The sequence below is a fragment of the Vigna angularis genome, chromosome 11 (assembly GCF_016808095.1).
Source record: "Vigna angularis cultivar LongXiaoDou No.4 chromosome 11, ASM1680809v1, whole genome shotgun sequence".
NCBI lineage: Eukaryota > Viridiplantae > Streptophyta > Magnoliopsida > Fabales > Fabaceae > Vigna > Vigna angularis.
In genome coordinates this window covers 25,487,538-25,506,133 of record NC_068980.1, presented here as the reverse complement: position 1 = coordinate 25,506,133, position 18,596 = coordinate 25,487,538, and the positions used below count along the sequence as shown (strand labels likewise).

General features: G+C 33.0%; 2 protein-coding genes across 4 annotated transcripts; one reads left to right on the top strand and one right to left on the bottom strand.

The window, feature by feature from the left end:
* Nucleotides 1–833: 833 nt before the first annotated feature.
* LOC108332586 (probable leucine-rich repeat receptor-like serine/threonine-protein kinase At3g14840) lies at nucleotides 834–13,446 on the top strand. The gene is made up of 24 exons (XM_017567908.2): nucleotides 834–1,059; nucleotides 1,156–1,303; nucleotides 5,511–5,582; nucleotides 5,675–5,743; nucleotides 6,052–6,123; nucleotides 6,198–6,269; nucleotides 6,455–6,526; nucleotides 6,629–6,700; nucleotides 6,801–6,869; nucleotides 7,408–7,479; nucleotides 7,628–7,699; nucleotides 7,873–7,944; nucleotides 8,431–8,496; nucleotides 8,650–8,715; nucleotides 8,801–8,833; nucleotides 8,949–8,992; nucleotides 9,481–9,869; nucleotides 10,093–10,300; nucleotides 10,379–10,618; nucleotides 11,092–11,210; nucleotides 11,312–11,522; nucleotides 11,621–11,858; nucleotides 12,182–12,332; nucleotides 12,801–13,446. Exons 1-24 carry the CDS (start codon nucleotides 915–917, stop codon nucleotides 13,170–13,172), a joined length of 3,144 nt encoding a protein of 1,047 aa, XP_017423397.2. The 5' UTR covers nucleotides 834–914; the 3' UTR covers nucleotides 13,173–13,446.
* LOC108333000 (protein TIC 20-IV, chloroplastic) lies at nucleotides 12,891–18,593 on the bottom strand. 3 transcript variants are annotated; one of them, XM_052870309.1, is made up of 5 exons: nucleotides 18,497–18,593; nucleotides 17,068–17,169; nucleotides 15,717–15,802; nucleotides 14,692–15,381; nucleotides 12,891–13,028 (listed from the first exon to the last, which is right to left on the bottom strand). In XM_052870309.1, the coding sequence occupies exons 2-4, from the start codon at nucleotides 17,142–17,144 to the stop codon at nucleotides 14,723–14,725; spliced, it is 822 nt and encodes a 273-aa protein (XP_052726269.1). In that variant the 5' UTR covers nucleotides 17,145–17,169; nucleotides 18,497–18,593; the 3' UTR covers nucleotides 12,891–13,028; nucleotides 14,692–14,722. The 3 variants fall into 3 exon arrangements, with proteins under 3 accessions (XP_052726269.1, XP_017423798.1, XP_017423799.1); XM_017568309.2 differs by lacking the exon at nucleotides 12,891–13,028 and having other exon boundaries at nucleotides 14,595–15,381; XM_017568310.2 differs by lacking the exons at nucleotides 12,891–13,028; nucleotides 18,497–18,593 and adding an exon at nucleotides 17,688–18,457 and having other exon boundaries at nucleotides 14,595–15,381.
* Nucleotides 18,594–18,596: the final 3 nt, after the last annotated feature.

Below are 18,596 nucleotides of genomic sequence, written 5' to 3'. Positions count from 1 at the left end.
ATTTTACTATTCATTTTTCTATTCATTTTACTATTACAAAAATAATTTTTTATTCACAATTTGATGAATTTTGATCTCTTATGACTCAAGACAACGTGGAATACTTATCCCTTCCACAAATTAATTTTTTTTTACTATTCACTTTTTACTATTCACTTTTTACTATTTCTTTTTAATCTAGTATCTGAATTACAAATATTTTCAAGGGTCTTACATTGGAGGTGTATATAGCGCGCTAAAAAAACTTTTTTTTACTGGTGAATGTTTATAATAATTGTTTTGTTTGATGATTAACATAATTTGTTTTCCTGTTTGATAGAATTCGTTTTTCCAAGTGTTGACTCAAAATTTTCCGCCATGATTTTTGCCCATTTGGATTAGAAAACTTTTTCAACTCACATGAAATTAAAAAGTCTTAAAAAAAAGAAATCCAATTGACAATGTCATAAAATTTATCTTTATCAATTTAGTTTAACTAATTGTTAACAAACATTAATTAAAAACAATTTCAGGCGACATCAATAAAGAAAAATCTTCATATATTAAAAAAATTAAAATATATATATATATATTAAAAAATTAAAATATCAACAGTGTATTTTAATGATCAACAGAGAATAGCACTAAAAAAAGTCCAGTAAAAGAAAATCTAAACTCGCAAAAATTGATTCACACACAAATATATAGTAGAACAATGTTATACACATTAGCAAATATAAATGGTGTGTGTAAAATGCATTTACATATAATCATATCATGGAATTAAACAATACACAATGATGAAACTTTGAAGAAAATGAAAGACTAAGCTGAAAATAATAACAATGGCAAGGTTGACTGATTCTGTGTTTGGTGAACACGTTGCAGAGACTTTAAAGTCTTCCCTGGACCCTTCTTCACGCCTTCCTCCTTTAATGTCTGATTTCTCACCATTCTTCTCTTCACTTTCCATTGCAATGCCAACCACCATGAACACCACCAACTTCTTCCTCATCCTGTTACTCCTTCCAATTTGCTTCTTATGGCTTGCTTTTGGGGGCACACTGCCAGAGAACGAAGGTAGGAAATGCATGTAAATGTATCTCTTGTTACAAACAAAAAGTTGTTTCAGTGGTCACATTGCTTATAGAAATTCAATGTTTGTTTATGTTATAGTGTCAGTGCTGAAAAATATAGCTAAAACACTTGGAAAGAAGGATTGGGACTTCAATGTGGATCCATGCAACTGGACCAAGACAATCGATAATGGGATTTTTTGCAATTGCAAAATACCCAATGACAGCTTCTGCCATATTGAGAAAATGTATGTCCCTTTCTCTTCACTGTCTTTAATTTTGATGTGTGTACGATTAAAAAAAAAAAAAAAACTCTTTTCTATAGAATGTAAATTTTGATATGCCTAAGGTCTGAAATTCAGCTCGTGATGCTTAAGGCATGACGTCGAACTAGGGATGTTCAAGACATGTTTAATGATCAACAAACAAAGGTCAAATATTCAATAATATGTAAGTTGATAAATTGTTAGAAACAAAGTGATCTTGGTAAAATGGTGTGCTAGTCTTGCATTTTATTTCTAAAGAAAGAAAATATAAACACTAAGACAAATGCATTTTGTAATGTAACAAAATTAATCAGTTTAATGTTTTTTTAAACTCAAATTGTACTTTACCGCGTCAATATGAAGCTAGTTAACTATATATCAGTATAAGTTTTCTATTCATCCTTTATAAGTATTTTGTATGACAAATAAAGATAAAAACAAACATATATGAAACAATATAAATATGTTGCATATATAAAATTTAACGAGGAGAGATTCATGACTTGTATCGTTATACTTCTACCAACTTTTGTCAAGTTTTTGTTGCTTTTTAAATTGGTTGAGCATGCATGAGGTATCATTAGTGAAAACAAAAACTTTTCTATGTTAAAAATGTATTGGTTATAGAGCTGGTGTAGAAGTAGATATAAAAAATAGACTTTTTATAAACTAATATAGAAAGTGTCACTTTTTATATTGATTAAAGATACAATCAGATTAATGGAACAATTTGTTGAGAATCTAAACGTGAATCTAATTCTCACATTAAATTAAAATGAAAAAGTAAAATACTATATAAAAATAAATACTCATTAATGTATTGCATAAAGATGGTCTCATTGATAATCGTGTCTCTCTCCATTACAAATGGAAAATCCTTCTAAGAATGAATTGGAAACATTTTATATTAATTATAATTAAAATAAGTATAAAAAGTTTTCTTATTTATTATCAAAATATTACCGTGTTCACTTTCTCTCTATATATAATTAAATATAAATGATTTAATTAATAATTAAAAGAATTATTATGTTTTCATATTAATTTATTTCATTTAATTAATGTTGAAAATTTAAGTTATATGTATTAGTTTTTTAAGTTACAACATAATAATATATATTTATATCATTTAAATAATATAATAAAAAGTTAATATTAATCCGAATTTGTCACCTTATTTATTATCTATACTTAAATTAGTAAGAAATCAAAATAATAATTTTATGAAGTAGAAGGATATGAATATATGAGAGTGAACATTGTGTTTTTACGGTGACACACTCATTGTGAGATCCCGATAAACTAGAAACGTAATTAGGTGTCAAATCAGTATTAATTTAGCTGATGAATCACCTAGTTGCTTCCATAAATGAGCCGCGCCACACGTCCCAGGCATTAATTGCGCGCTGAACGCTGCCTGCATGAACGCCATTTGTCACGATGGAAGTTTTGGAAGTCTGAGTGGAGGTGCAGGTGTCCGAAAGTGAGACGCTCGTTCGTCTGGAATTGGAAGGAACCAAAAATGATTTTTCGAAAAACCCTTCCGCTCACCTGCATCACTCGTCTTCTTCCTCAGAACCAAACCTTCCATTTTCTCTGATCTCTCTCTAAAACCAGTTGCCCTTCTCTCTTCTGTAACTCATCTTCTTCTTCTCCGATTCACTTTCCAGAACCATAGGAACGTTCGTCCAGCTGTGATCTTTCATTTGGACCGAACAGAACTTGGATCGGAACTGGTAAGTTTTCCTTTCTAAGCGTCGTCTCCTCTGGTTTCATGCGAACCCTAGTTTTGGTTGCATGCATGAGTTCTAGGTCTGAATTATGTTGATTTTTGGTGTCTTAGATTTACGTGGGAACTGTTGAGCGAAACCTGGGTGTAAGACGTGGTTAGAGGAAACCCTAAAATCTTGTTGTTGGAAGTACACTGCTATCCAGGTAAGGGAAGCTTACATATATTTAAATTTATACGTGTATGAGTGTATGAAAGCATGATGTGGGTTGTCTGTATGAAATTTCTGTATACGTGTTTTTCTGGATCTGCATGAACGAACCCTGTTGTGCTGTTATGGATGTTTGCTGATATGATTTCTGGGTTGTTGAACTGCATGCTGGTTGAAACGTATGAGTGATGGAAGAATACTATAATGTATGAATTGTTAGTATGTTGATTTTTGAATATGAATTAATCTGGAAGTGAAAGTATAAAGTTCATCGATTTGAGATTCATTTGAAGTATAAAGTATAAGTTAAATTGTTGAAATCTGGAAAATTGTTAAGGTTGAGAAATCTGCACTTAAATCATGTCTTTGATAAATGACGCTCGTCACTGTACGGTCTTAAACCGTTCGGTTTCCTCTTAAAATAACTTAGAATGGATTCCTTCATTTGGAAAGAATTCTGCTCGTGAACGAGCGTCCCTATTTGGATCTTTGAGAGCGTTCGACCTTATGTCGAGCGTTCGTCCGTTAGAGCGTTCGACCTCATGTCGAGCGTTCATCCGTTAGAGCGTTCGACCTCATGTCGAGCGTTCGTCTGTGAGAGCGTTCGTCTTTGAGAGCGTACGACCTTATGTCGAGCGTTCGTCTGTGAGAGCGTTCGACCTCATGTCGAGCGTTCGTCTTTGATAGCGTTCGACCTCATATCGAGCGTTCGTCTTTAATATCGTTCGGCCTTATATCGAACGATCGTTCTAAATCGCGCAAGGTCTCCTATCAAGCGCTCGTACAACTGAATAAGTATTTGATTTTAAACAGCGTTCGTCCTGAATTTGAAATAGCATTCGTCCTGATCTCAAATAGCGTTCGTCCATACAGTTAATTAACGTTCGTCTTTGTATGAAAGTGGAACCTAGAATGAAAATGTGAATTAATGAAAGAGTTAAGGTGTGCGAACGATTTAAGAAATGAAGTTATGATATTGACATTTGAACGAGCGTTCCAAGGAGGAACGACTCTGACTTTTATATGGAATAGTGATTTTGGTAAAGTATGACTGTGGATAAGTTAAGACTCGCTGTCCATCCTGATGTTCCGTGATACGCCTCTTCAAGTAGAAGTGGGTATTCATGTGTGGGAACGGCAGGAGGTCCTTAGTCCATAAGTTAACATGGGCGACGTAAGAACGGACTTACCTCGAGTGGCAGCTGTTTGGTGTATCCCAGTTACTACATCACTCGGGTGCAAGGACGCTTGTAACTACACAGATTCATACAGTCCGGACGGTCGGTCTAGCATTAGTATATTTATGTTTGATTGATGTTATGCGTATATGAGTTGATTGTATGATGGTTTGAATAAAAATGTTGAAGTATGAATTTAAATTACGTAAGCTTACCCTTTTCGTTTTTCCATTGTGTTGTCTACTATCCATGTACGTTCGTCCTGTCTTGCAATGATCATCCGTTGTGGATGTGAGCAGATGGTGGTGCATCCCTTGAAGAAATGCTGGAAGAAGAAAATTTGGACGATGCCAATCTGGTGGAAGTTGATGTAAAGGCCGAGCCTTAGAGCGCTCGTAGATGTTAGGTTGTAGACCTTAGCTCATCTTAAGGACGTTCGGTTACTTCTTTTGTAAAACCGTTCGTTCTGATTTATTTTCCTGTTTCTCTGAAACGCTCGTTATTTTTGTACTGTAGCCGTTCGGCTTTGTCCCTTGAGCTCTGTTAAATCTTAAAGACTGTTTACTGTACTGTTAATTGTAATTAATCCTGATTTATGGTAATTATGATATTTTGGGATGTTACACTCATCATCTAAATGGTAACATAAAGATTAATAAGATAATAAAAGTTATTAAAAAAATTCATAAACTTTTGAAAATACGGTTTAAACGTGAAAATGACATACATGAGTACTGTTTTATTCTCTTTATCGACTACAATTATTATTTCAGTTCTAAAAAAGCAACAACAATGGTTATTTCTCAGTGTTTGGTTCAAATAGAACCGGGATTTCTTAAACGAGATTTTATGAATGGAAAAATAATATTGGTGTACAGATTTCACCAAAACTATTTGATAAAATTCTTTAACATATATTAATCAAACTAAAACTGATTAATATATCCCGCCAATTGCATATCATAAAAGAAAAGAAAAAGACAAATTTGCATGCACAAATTATCATAAATACTCTGTTTTTCTATCATATTCATAGATACTTGTAACTAATTTTCAATTTTTTTGTGACAGAGCTCTGAAATCACAGAGTCTTCAAGGCGTTCTCCCCCCACAACTGAACAAATTACCTTATCTCAAAGAAATGTATTTAATACTCTGAAGAATAGTGTGAAGTAGTGTGCATGCTAATGTTTCACTGTGAATCTGATTTGTTGCTTTCTTTTATTTTGGTACAGTGAACTCAGTCGTAACTACATTAGTGGTTCCATCCCTCGAGAATGGGGCTCCTCCAATCTTCAAAAAATGTGTGCTTCTCTTCCCACTTATGAATTATCTCATTATGTCTTCAGCATATGATTAATTGCACATAAGGGTTTTATCTAGGTTCTAACATGTCTCTGATATAAATTGGTCTTATCTAGTAAACATGGGACTTTCAACAGGTATTGTTATGGTGTCTTGTGTTTTGTATCATGCGTGTGAGGAAAGACTATATAATTTAGCAATACACCCTTTAACATTTTTGTCTCAAACATTATTCAAATTCATGTGATTTTCATTCCTGGGTTACTTTGTTTCATGTTACATGAATCTAATTTGTGTTTTTCTCTAGTTCACTCCTTGGAAACAGACTAACTGGTCCAATACCAAATGAGCTGGGAAACCTCACCAATCTTACACGCTTGTGAGGTTTTACTTTCCTCATTCATTGAGTTTCTCTGTATAACATTTCAATATAACATAATTTGAAATGCACAGGATCCTTGAGTTCAATCAATTATCTGGAAATCTTCCTTCAGAACTCGGAAATCTTGTCCTCCTTCAAGAACTGTAAGCACTACATTTTAGTTCACACTGCTGTTTCATTTCATTCAATTTTGCTGTTTAGTCTTCGACAATCAAGACCATCCTCTAATGTTGACATAAAAAAGTGTTTCACCTAAGTTTTGTGTATAATAGCTGTTAAGTTCATGATAATGAAACATGTCAGTGCTGGTGATTTATTGTTACTACAGGCATCTAAGCTCCAATAACTTCACTGGTCCACTGCCAGCAAATCTTTCGAGACTTATTGCAATGACGGAATGGTATGGTTCTTATTTAAATTTTGTGTAGTTACTTTGAATTATATTATAAATTTTGATTTGGAACTGACAGTAATTTTGCATGATTGTTCACACATGTGGCAGCCGAATAAGTGATAACCAGTTATCTGGCAACATACCTGATTGGCTTCAAAATTGGACAAGTCTTGGTCACCTGTACAAAACATTTTCTTTTCCTCTGTTTTTGTTATTGTAGTTTGATTTCATTTCGACTGTTGATCCTTAAATATGATCAAAATGTAATCTTATTTTGAAGACATATGCTAGGCTCTGGTTTGAGTGGACCAATTCCTCCTGGAATTTCATTTCCACACTTATCCGACTTGTAAGCATGAACTTCTGATATTAAGTTAGACCATTTATTTAGCTTTTCTATTTGATCTTGTTTTAAGTTTTATAGTCTCTATTTAAGAAAATTTCATTTCCACATATGCATAAAATTTTGTTTGGCTTCTAACACCAGAAAGCATTTTCTAGTGGTGGAAAATCCCTACACAAGTTTGTTATAGTATTAAATTAGCAAAAAAAACTACAGAAATTAAAACTTATTTCTTATTATTAAGAAGTAGATTTTAAGCGGCTTTGATACTATGTTAAGAAGTAGATTTTAAACCTAACTCAACTCCACAAAACCAACTTGTAAGGTAAGGTTTGCACCCACTTATATATTATAAATTAGCCTTATAAATTGGTTTTATCTCTAGTTGATGTGGAACTTCCAACACTCGTATAAGAACTAAAATTTTAAAGCTAGATGATTAGAGAGACTAAATAAATAGTTTAATCTTTCATTTGTTAGTAGGGCCTCAACACTGAATTTCTCTCTAAGTGTTGTTTTTTCATCCTTTAAATATGAAATGCAGGAGGATTAGTGACTTGAACGGACCTGATTCAACTTTTCCACCACTTGAAAATATGAAAAATCTGAATACTTTGTGAGTGAATTACTTTAATTGTTTTATTCTAATTCTTTTCTTGAAGTCAGTGCCTCACTGTAGGTACTGATTTGAGAACGTCTAAATCTAAAGAATGAGATATCAATAATTTGTTATTGCAGAATTCATATATTTGATTGTTTGACAGGATATTAAGGAGTTGCAATATCAATGACACATTTCCTCAGTATCTTGCAGACCTGCCGAAATTGAAAATTTTGTAAGTTCCAATTCTCTTTTTTCCCAAAGATCATCTAAGATCCTTACAATTTGAAAAGTCTAATGGATATAACATGGCATGCTTCTTGTGGTCCTCACATGTAGAAAATACATATTATGATTTTTATTCTCAGCACTTTTTTTGACATTTTCTTGATAAAATTTCTCTTTCAGAGACCTAAGCTATAACAAATTATATGGACAAGTGCCAAGAAACCTTCAACAATTAAGTGCAGCAGCCTACATGTGAGAATTTTTAACATTTCCTAATTTTAGTCCAAAACGGAATACATATATTCTTTTGGTTGCTGAATAAAGTAAGATAATATTTAGATATTGTACTTTAGCTGCATACTTTGCAGAAGCTACTTTAAATTTATAGATAATCAAATGATCATTAGGTTTCATATATTATACCCTCATTTTGCCTCTTTATCATATCTTCATATGTCTATGTGTACCAGTCACTAGATACAGACAAGGCTGTCTGGTTTTCACAGGAAGATCATCCAAGAACCTGTCTTTACAGTGTTAATAAAATCTGGGAACTTATCATAATTCAAATAAATCAAATTCTACTTAGGAAAGAAAAAGAAAGCCTGGTAGGGAATCATTACAGTGCAGACTACTACCTTATTTATCTTTTGATAGCTTCATCAATAAATGGTGTGCTCTCAGCTTTGGTTCTTGTATCTTATTTTACTTTAAGTATTGATAAAAAATTTGCTTTAGATATTTAACAGGAAATTTCTTCACTGGACCGGTGCCTGAGTGGACAATGGACAATGACAGGAGTTTGTGAGTCCTAATTTGAACATTACACATATAACCCCTTTGAAAATTTCCATGGGAAAGCAAAGCAAGAAGTATTTGATATCAAAATAATTTTATTGACCTAATGAAATTGTTTCATCTTCTAAGCATCTGAATTACCCTGTTCACATTATGCAGAGATCTTTCATATAACAACTTCAGTGTTGGAAACCAAGAGCCAAAAACATGCTACCAGAAAAATGTGTATGAAAACTTATATTCATGCTCTCTTTTATTTTCTCTGCTCTTTTTGTTTTCTGAGTGTTAACTATCTCTTTCTATGTCATAGGAACTTGTTTGCAAGCTTCTCAAGGCATAACTTGTGAGTTTTATATCTCATGTGCTACCTTTTATAACATGTAGATATGGACTCTTTGACTTTTCCTTTCTCTTGTGTAATTTATGTTGTTATTTTTATCCATTTTGTGCTCCCTCAGAGGACCAGTGTCTTGTGACAGCAGCAATAGAACCTGTACTAAAAGTAAGTTAACAAAATGTGTAACTTCTGTAAACTAAATTGTCTTACTAATATTGTAATTCTCTTTGCCAACGTCTGCAACAACATAAGTTATCTTTCTTGTATGGATTCCTTACCTCCACCATCAACAACAGAAAAGAAAATGGCAGCTATAAAGTTAATGTTATGTGTATACAAACACCAATGACATCTAAACCCAACTATATAAGGGATTGACACCATTCTTTACCAAAAACCTTAAGACAATAAGTTAATGGGTCTTTCACCTTTATACAGTACTCTACTTTCTCATTTCTATTTAATATGGGACTTGAACCCATACTTGGATTTCCAACAATGTGCATGTCCAGAGAAAGCAGGAAAAGAAAAGATAAAAGTAGTCTGATGAAATATTATGATTTGAATGAATTTCCTTCATTATCACCATTTCATTTTTTGCTTGACTTTTTTTTGTAATGGTTTTGACGATTGACCCTCTTTTCTTGTTCCAGAAGTTACATCTCTACACATAAATTGTGGTGGAAACCAGACTATTATTGGAGGTATAACATATGATGAAGATACATATCCTGCTGGACCAGCAGTATATAAACAAATTGGAAACAATTGGGCATTGAGCAACACAGGTCTCTTCATGGACAATGATACTCTTCCTCAAGGACAGTTTCCACCCTATACCACAAAAAATGAAACTAGGCTTGACATGACTAATGCTGAATTATATAAGAATGCACGTGTTTCTCCTATGTCATTGAGTTATTATGGATTTTGTTTAGCAAATGGAGTCTACACAGTAAAGCTTCACTTTGCTGAGATAATGTTTACTGATGATAACACATACAGAGACTTAGGGAGGCGTGTGTTTGATGTATACATTCAGGTACAACATTTTAACCAAATAGTCACTAGTTTGGTTAGTTTTAACATATGGAGAAACTCATTTCATTCTTTCTTCTTATTTTTCTCTTGTAAAAGTATTTATAAAACAGAAGAACCTTAGTGCAATCAGTTCATTGACTTCATAAGCAGAAACAGTTGCCACAATAATTTTGAATAGAATTCATTAGCAAAACTCATTTAGGCTTGTATTTGAAACGTTATAGGGAAAGCGAGTGTTGAAAGATTTTAACATTGCAAATGAAGCACAAGGAGTTGGGAAGGAGGTCATAAAAGAATTTCCTGCTCATGTGAGTGATAATGACCTGGAGATCCGTTTCTACTGGGCAGGCAAAGGGACGACCTATATCCCATATAAATCAGTAAATGGTCCTCTTATATCTGCCATTTCTGTCACATATGATGGGTTTTCATGTAAGTGTTATTTTTTATATGGTCACCTTTATGGTATTATCTGATTCATGTAGCTCTATCTATCTAATAACCAAACAGATTCTGCAGGTGGAACCAGAACAAAAGAAGACTCGACAGGTGGCATGTCTGCAGGAGAGATTGTTATAATTGCAGTTGCACTGGTGATTGTTGTCATCTTGATTACTGTTAGCGTACTTCGTTGGAGGGTTTTCATTAGTGGTTGTTGTCATCTTGGTTGGCATTCTTTGGTGGAGGGCTTGATGTCAAACTCAAACTTCGGACGACATTTTGGTGGAAATGAACATTTATCAATGGAAGGTAATCACAAAGTAACTACATTTGCTATCATGATTTCCATTCTTCAATCATTTACTTGAACCATTTGAGAATCATCAAGCACAACATTGATTTTTTATTCATGAGATTTAACCATACATTCTAGTTGCTTATCTTGCTAATTCTATATGATGAAAGTAAACGTTGGACTAGGGACAGCACCTGCACTCACAAACACACAGCAACTACACACAAAATCTCACAAACACCATAAGTACAGAAAGGTCTGCAAAGGAATTGAGAAAACAAGAAACTAAATTTTCTCATTAACCACAATGAAAGAATACAAAGAGTATTTATACTGTCTAACAGTTAAGACAGTTATACTCTTTGATTACAACTTAACATTAAACGCAATATATCTAACAAAAACAATTATATCCACATGTTTGCTCATTTTCTTAGTCTTTTCTTCCAAAAGCTTAATATGTATAATTTTTTTCTTTTACTGGCAGATCTCAGGGACATAGAATTGCAAACTGGTGTATTTACCTTGCATGAAATCAAAGTTGCAACAAATAACTTAGATGTTTCCCATAAGATTGGAGAAGGAGGCTTCGGTCCTGTTTATAAGGTATTCCAATTATATAATTATTTTGTGCAATTTTATTGTATTTATGGATATTCATGACTAAATCTGTGTTTTGAAATTACACAAAAATGACCATGATTCAGGGCATTCTGCCCAACGGCAAACCAATAGCAGTTAAGCAACTTTCCTCTAAATCAGAGCAAGGAACCCGAGAGTTCATAAATGAGATTGGCATGATCTCAGCTCTGCAACATCCTAATCTGGTTAAACTTTACGGTTGTTGTGCTGAGGGTGATCAATTGTTGTTAGTGTATGAATATATGGAAAACAATAGCCTAGCACATGCTTTATTTGGTAAGTCATTGCTCTGATATACTCTTGTTTGGTTCTTTCAATCTTAAAATGTATACAAGTCTAAATGACTTGCTGTCTGATGTTTGTCACTCGCAAAGACTCAGAAGATAGCCATTTAAAGTTGAATTGGGCAACAAGAAAAAACATTTGTATTGGCATTGCTAGAGGTTTAGCTTTCCTGCATGAAGAAACAAGACTGAAAGTAGTTCATAGAGACTTAAAGACCTCTAATGTGTTGCTTGATGAAGACCTAAACCCGAAGATATCTGATTTTGGTTTGGCCAGACTTCGTGTGGGGGAAAATACACACATAAGCACCAGAATTGCAGGGACTTGGTGAGTTACTATATTATATTTGTTTAGAAAAATTGGATATTAACTATTCGTATAAAGTGGTTTTACACTGCCATTCAATCATAAATCACCATGACAAGTTTGTTGACTTTGATGATCATTACATTAGAACTTAGTCTGATCTCTAATTAGTTAGCAGTATAAAAAAACTTACACTGATAGTTTATGTTCATGAAGCTCAAACTTTTTATCTAGATATTTTATGAAAGGTGATTGTACACTTACAAGCCTTATCAAAGTCAATCTAGAAAGGTTTTTGACAGTTATTTAATAAGGTTGCTTGAATTTGTATTTCAATTGTGCAGGGGATACATGGCTCCTGAGTATGCAATGCATGGTTATCTAACTGAAAAAGCAGATGTTTTTAGTTTTGGAGTTGTTATCTCGGAAATTTTAAGTGGTAAGAGAAACACTATTCGGCAGTCGAGAGGGGAAGCTTTCTATCTTCTGGATTGGGTAACTTCTTTTGTCAACATTCTCCATTGTTGATATCTTTCTGAATATACATAAAAAAATATAATTTTATGTGGTGTGTTAACCTATGATTCAATTTCCATGCTGTGCAACTCTAGCAGAAAAACATTGCATGCATTTCACCTTTCTATGATTTTACTGAAAAGTTACTGATTCAAGTACTTCAAATGACACTGTTGTTAAGTGGATTTTAAACCCAACTCAACTCTACAAAACCAGCTTGTAAGGAGAAGTTTGCAACTACTTATAAATTGACATTATCTAATCAACACAGGACTTCCAACAATTATTATAATCTTTTGTGAAATTCTAGATGCAACCAAAGTGTCCAATATGCTGTGATTCAGAATCTTCACACTTAAAACAGTGTTACACAGTTGCTACTCAGCATAGGTTGTGTTTCAACTATATAAAACTCTCAAATAAAAACGTTTTTCTGTTTTCCTTCAGGCACGCTTGTTGAATGAGAGAGGTAACATAATGGAGCTAGTTGATCCAAAGTTGAATTTATATTTCAATGAAGATGAGGTAAGGTTGGTTGTCAAAGTGGCTCTCCATTGCACCCATGTTAATTCAAGCTACAGGCCCTCTATGTCTTCAGTGCTAAGTATGCTTGAAGGCAGAACAATGGTCCCAGAGTTTGATTCACAGTGTAGTGAAGTGATGGATGAGATGAAGCTGGAGGTAATGAGAGAGTATTACAGTCAAATGGATGAAAATAAAACAAATAACAGAAGAAGTTTGAGCTTAACTAAAGGCGTTCCATGGACTGATTCTTCTTCAACAGCTACAGACATTAATTTGGCTCACGTTGATGCTTAAAACAAACTGAGAGTCTGTGAATTGCATCCATTTGCTTGATTTGCTGAGATTGTTGGTTATATCATAGTTCAATCACAAATAATTTAAGACATGGTAAACCCAATATCACTAGTCAGAAGACACTAAGGGTTAAAGAAAAAGGTTAACAAAACCCTCATGCAATTTTGAAGTGATGTATGATTTAATCTTGTGTTTCATGATAGGTTTAACTATTCATTTGTTTTTTTTTATAGTTAAACAAAATTTAATTTTTTATTCTTATATTTATATTATCTCTTTTAACTTATATATATGTTCTTTTTAAGCTCATTTAGTATCTACTAATTATATGATAGAAAAATAGTATGATAAATATTGAGAAAAGTAAGATGATATCATGTAGAGATTAGAATGAATAAACTATAGTAACTTGTAATAGTTTTTTTTTAATGTTATCTTAATCTTGCTTTTATATTTAAGTGTTTTCACCTTTGTAGTATTTGTAAATTTCCTTCTTTTATTTTTAAGATAACATGATTTTTATTATTCATAATTTATACTTACAAATCGTTTTCAAACAGGGTTTTACTTATTATATTATTAATTAACATTATATCTTAAAACATTTTAATTAGTATACGAATCAATATAATAAAAATGTACATTCACAAAATGTTAATTCATTTTATTTTAAACCTGGCTCAAAACTCTTCCTTAATGTATTATCAAATTCAAATCAATAAAAGTACATAAGAAAAAAATTAAGTACAATTATTCTATAATATGATTTATTAAATTAAATTTAATAAATATAAAAGTATCATACAAATACATTCCTATTTTCTATTCTATAATTTCTACTAAACATTAATAATGCAACAAAATGACTTCAAAGTTGATAACTAATTCTTCAACTTGTATTTTTTTTTCCTTTTCAACTTACTTTTCATCATCGTTAAAAAGCAATCTTTCTTTTCAACTACTTATATGATATTTTCATACATCAACATTGTGCAAAACAATTTACATTCAATTTTAGTAAAAATGAGATTTTTAACACGTAATTTTAACTAATGGTCGTTCTAAAAATTCTACCAAACATTAATTTTAAAATAAGATGACATCACAGTTTTTAACTAATTCTTCGACTTGTACATTTTTTGTTTCCATTTTCAGCTTACATTTCAACATGGTATATAAAAAAAATCTTGCCTTTCAACTACTTATGATATTTTCACACAATAAACATTGTGCAGAACATTTTACATTTAATTTTTGTAAAAAAAAAATACATTTTTAACTCGTAATTTTACCTCAAAGGATCCTAGAACCCTGAGAAATTCTAGAAGCAAGAGCCCATAAACCCAAGTATAAGATATATCTACCTTTCATGTTTAATATAGGACAGGAAAGACGAGAAAAAGAAGACAACCAGCAAGAATATTAAACAAAAAAACATTATCATTTACTTCTACTGAAGGCAACAATAAAATTCAACTACAAGAAATATAGAGAACCGTTGATTAAACAGAAAAACTACCTTTAAATCATTTACTCTTGATCATAACATCCTAAAAAGGCCGTTGTAATCCTCCTAAACCAAATAAAGAATGAATGAAAGCTGATTCACTGACCAAAGGGATGCTCACAAATGTTCCCAGAAGCGCACACCTTATGCACTTTATCATTATAAAAATAAATGCCAATGCAACACCAGCCCAGTAATATGACCCCAATGTGCCCCCTGGGAAGTGTATAAGTGGCATGAAGTTGCTTGAAATGTACACTATCTGTAGAGCAAGTTCCAGCAGCATTCCCGTCATTACATGGAATCTGAAGATAAGGGGTAAGTCCCTGTTTTTCACCACTCCTACAATAGCCAGATAGCAGTATAACATGGGAAACCAGATTGGTAATCGGTTGACACCTCCTGGGATATAGAAAATCAAACTCTGAAAGAATGGAAATTTTTGAATGATAGGTTCTAGATAAAACCCAGTTGCAGACATCTGCAATGCTATTAGGTAGGGAATACAGGATAAAGCTCTCCACCACCATTCTGGCTTCTCAGCATTTTCTGGGATTCGGAAACCAGACGAATGATATATATATGCTTGTCCACAGAACTTGGTATTGCATCTTTGAGACATAAGATGTCTGAGTGAGAGGCGAGCTTCTTTATCAGAAGATAGAGGCGATGAAACAGTAGTGAGTTGGATAGCTGAATTACCTGACACAAACAATTTGGGGATTAAACAACTAGAAAGAATATGTGAGCACTGGAGCCAAATAATACATACCAATTGATAAAGGTATAGCCTTTATATGACATGCTGTATACGTGTCCTTGTACAAAAGTCTTGGTATTAAGCAAAAGGTTGTCGCGAGATTAGTTAAATCAACATACAAGTCTCAAATATCCCATCATTTTCATTATTCTTACAGCAAATATTTTGCAACCATCTATTGTTTTATTAAAATCAAATTAATGAACTTTTTAAATATTAAAACTAGATAGAAAATTTTAAAAAAAATAAAAAATTTGGAAACAAGATGCTAACTTACGAAGAGCATTGCCTGCAAAAGCTGTCATGGTATGATTCTTTGTCCTGTTGATTATACAGCCTCTTTCTGGAATCGAATCTTTATTCCTGGTTTAAAACCAATAAGAAAGAAAAGGTGAGTTTCAAATGTAAATAGACAAGCAAGGGGAACCATGATATAACATTAACAACCCATCAGAGTTCAAAAGCATGAGACAAACAAATAGGTTCAACTATTGGATGTTGCACCTTCCTTGGTAGAAACCTAGTGACTTTAAGGAGCAAAAGATAAAATATAGTAGTGAGATCAAGTGCTGAAGCATAATTTTGAGCAATGGTCCAAGGAATATGGGAACTTTTATGGTTGAAGATTATATTGGAAGACCAGAAGATAAGGTGGTGTGAACCTATTTGGTTATATTGTGACAATAAATCTACAATTAGTATAGCTCACAACCCTGTGCTGCATGATAGAACTAAACATATTGAGGTGAATAGACATTTTATCAAGGAAAAGCTAGACAATGATTTGATTATCACCCCAGGTGTCCACTCAAAATCAACTTGCAAACATACTCACCAAAGGGCAGAACTGAATTAACTTTGAAAGATTAATAAGCATGATTTCTAGATTTACTTTTATGAAATTTAAATCGATCCTTGTTAGAAGACCTATTTCCAGCAACCCTTAATATTTTTGACAGTGAAAGAAAGTTACATTAAAAACAGAAGGGGATTGGCCAATCAACAAATTCAATTGCTTGTCTACTACAAGAAAAGCACTAGTGTTACTGTTAGAGAATGGAGAGTTTATGTGAGAAGAGGAAAGCATTAATAGCCTAACTGCCTAGGCAGTTAGGAGAGGCGGGAAAGAGGGAATGTATAAATAGAATTCTTGTATTGTTTTAGTTACGTTTTGACAGTTGTTGACTTGACAGGAGTTTTAACCCTGTGGGGGGAGGTTAGGCTCCCAATTGAGATTGTACAGAGTATTCTTTCCACTGTGAATACAAGATTAGCATTCTTTGGTGCGATTGTTTGTTTGGTTAGGTTTAACCCATAGAAACCTAACAGTTACACACTCAACATACAAAGTTACTATATTCCTCTAAAGTATCAAACTAATGACATATAGGTCTTCTTAAACAACAGAATTAAAATATGGGTTTCCTCATAATACAAATTTTACAACATGTGCACGACATGACCAGGAAACGCTCCACTTGCTTGAATTCATTGTGGTGAAATAAATTTATAAGTTAAAAGCAATAATAACCATAAATTAATAATGATTATGAATGTAAATATAAATATATAATGGAAGCATATGCATCAGATGAGAAAAAATCAAGTAGTGAATTGTAATACAATACCTTCCAAAACCAAGAGATGCAGGAGAGGAAGGAAGACGGATAAGAGAAGAGTGGGTTAATGCCAATTGAGGAGCCATCTTCTCTCTTCTTTGTCACAGGGCACTATCAAATGAAGAGAACAAAGTTATAGACATACATATATTCTTGCAGCATGATAAAAGTACCAAAAGATTAACAGATATATTTCTCAGTTTAATAAGTCTGAATTATATTTTAGACACCAAATGCACTTTAGGAAATATCCCAAGTTGAATCTGACCCTAATAATGAATCAATAAAGTAGTTTTAACCAGCTTGGGTCATGAACTGTATGACCCCAAAATGCAGAAGCACAGAAGAAAAACAGAAGTCAAACCAAATAAAAACAAAAAGCACAAAAAGAAAACCTCTCCAATCAAAAACTTAAAAAAGAATAGAAAAATCTAATCACCACCCCCAAGATTCAGAAAAGGCACAGAGAAAGAGGTCACAGCAAATTAAACCACTCCCCCGGAAAACATCATGATGCTAGAATACCCAGCTGATTAACTATGTAAATTTTATAGACTAAAACGGCTTGGCAACAAGGGTTTTATTACAATCAACACCACTTAGAGAGAATCACTCAAGTAGGGACGTACGCTTCACTGCAAATAACCAGATCCTCGGCATTGGTTGTGCACAGCTGCATGCAAAAACTAAACACCAGGAAATTTTTCTTTGCAGGAGCTGCATGCTAAACTAAACCCCTGAACATTTTTCTAGCCCTACCCCCATACTTTGAGAGACAACCAATACAGAGACTGTTAATTTATCATATGTTTCCATTCCAGAAATCAAATTTGCGGAGAAATCATAGCAGCAGATGATAATTAATATGGTTTCTTTTCAGCTAACATCCACGCAAAAATTTAGACTGAGCATCGCAATCATCGCTTAACACCACAACATAAAACTAGCTATCAAATTGAAAATTTAAAAAATACTAATATCAGAAATTGCAGAACCAGAGGTAGTAATTCACATAAACTTTTCTCATCACCCCATTCAAAAACATCGGCAAGGAGAAAACTTTATGCACGTATAGTTATGCACTTCACATTTAATAACGTTTCTGAACCTTACCTAGCGGAATAAGGCTTAACAATAACAATAAAAGAAAAACGATTGTGATTGGGAACAGTTCAGATCACAAACATCAATACACCAGAATCAAACCTTAACTAGAGAAATTTAAAAAACCCTAACAGCATAACGGAAAATTTTCTGATACTCATTCGAAAATTCTTATATCAGCAAAAAGATAAGTACTTTCCAATCATTAACAGAAAAAATGACTCAACGAATGAAAAGGAGTCATCTCCGCGAAATGAACTGAAGTAAAAATAAATAAAACAACAAAAACAAATTCTGAAAACCGGAAATTGAAGAGAATTGAAGAGAAGATTACCAACGAGGAGATGGAGAGAGAGAGGGGGGGAAGACAGAGAGCACCTTACTGTATTTACTTTTGCTTTAGACTTATAGTTAATGCGTTGTTACCTAAATCT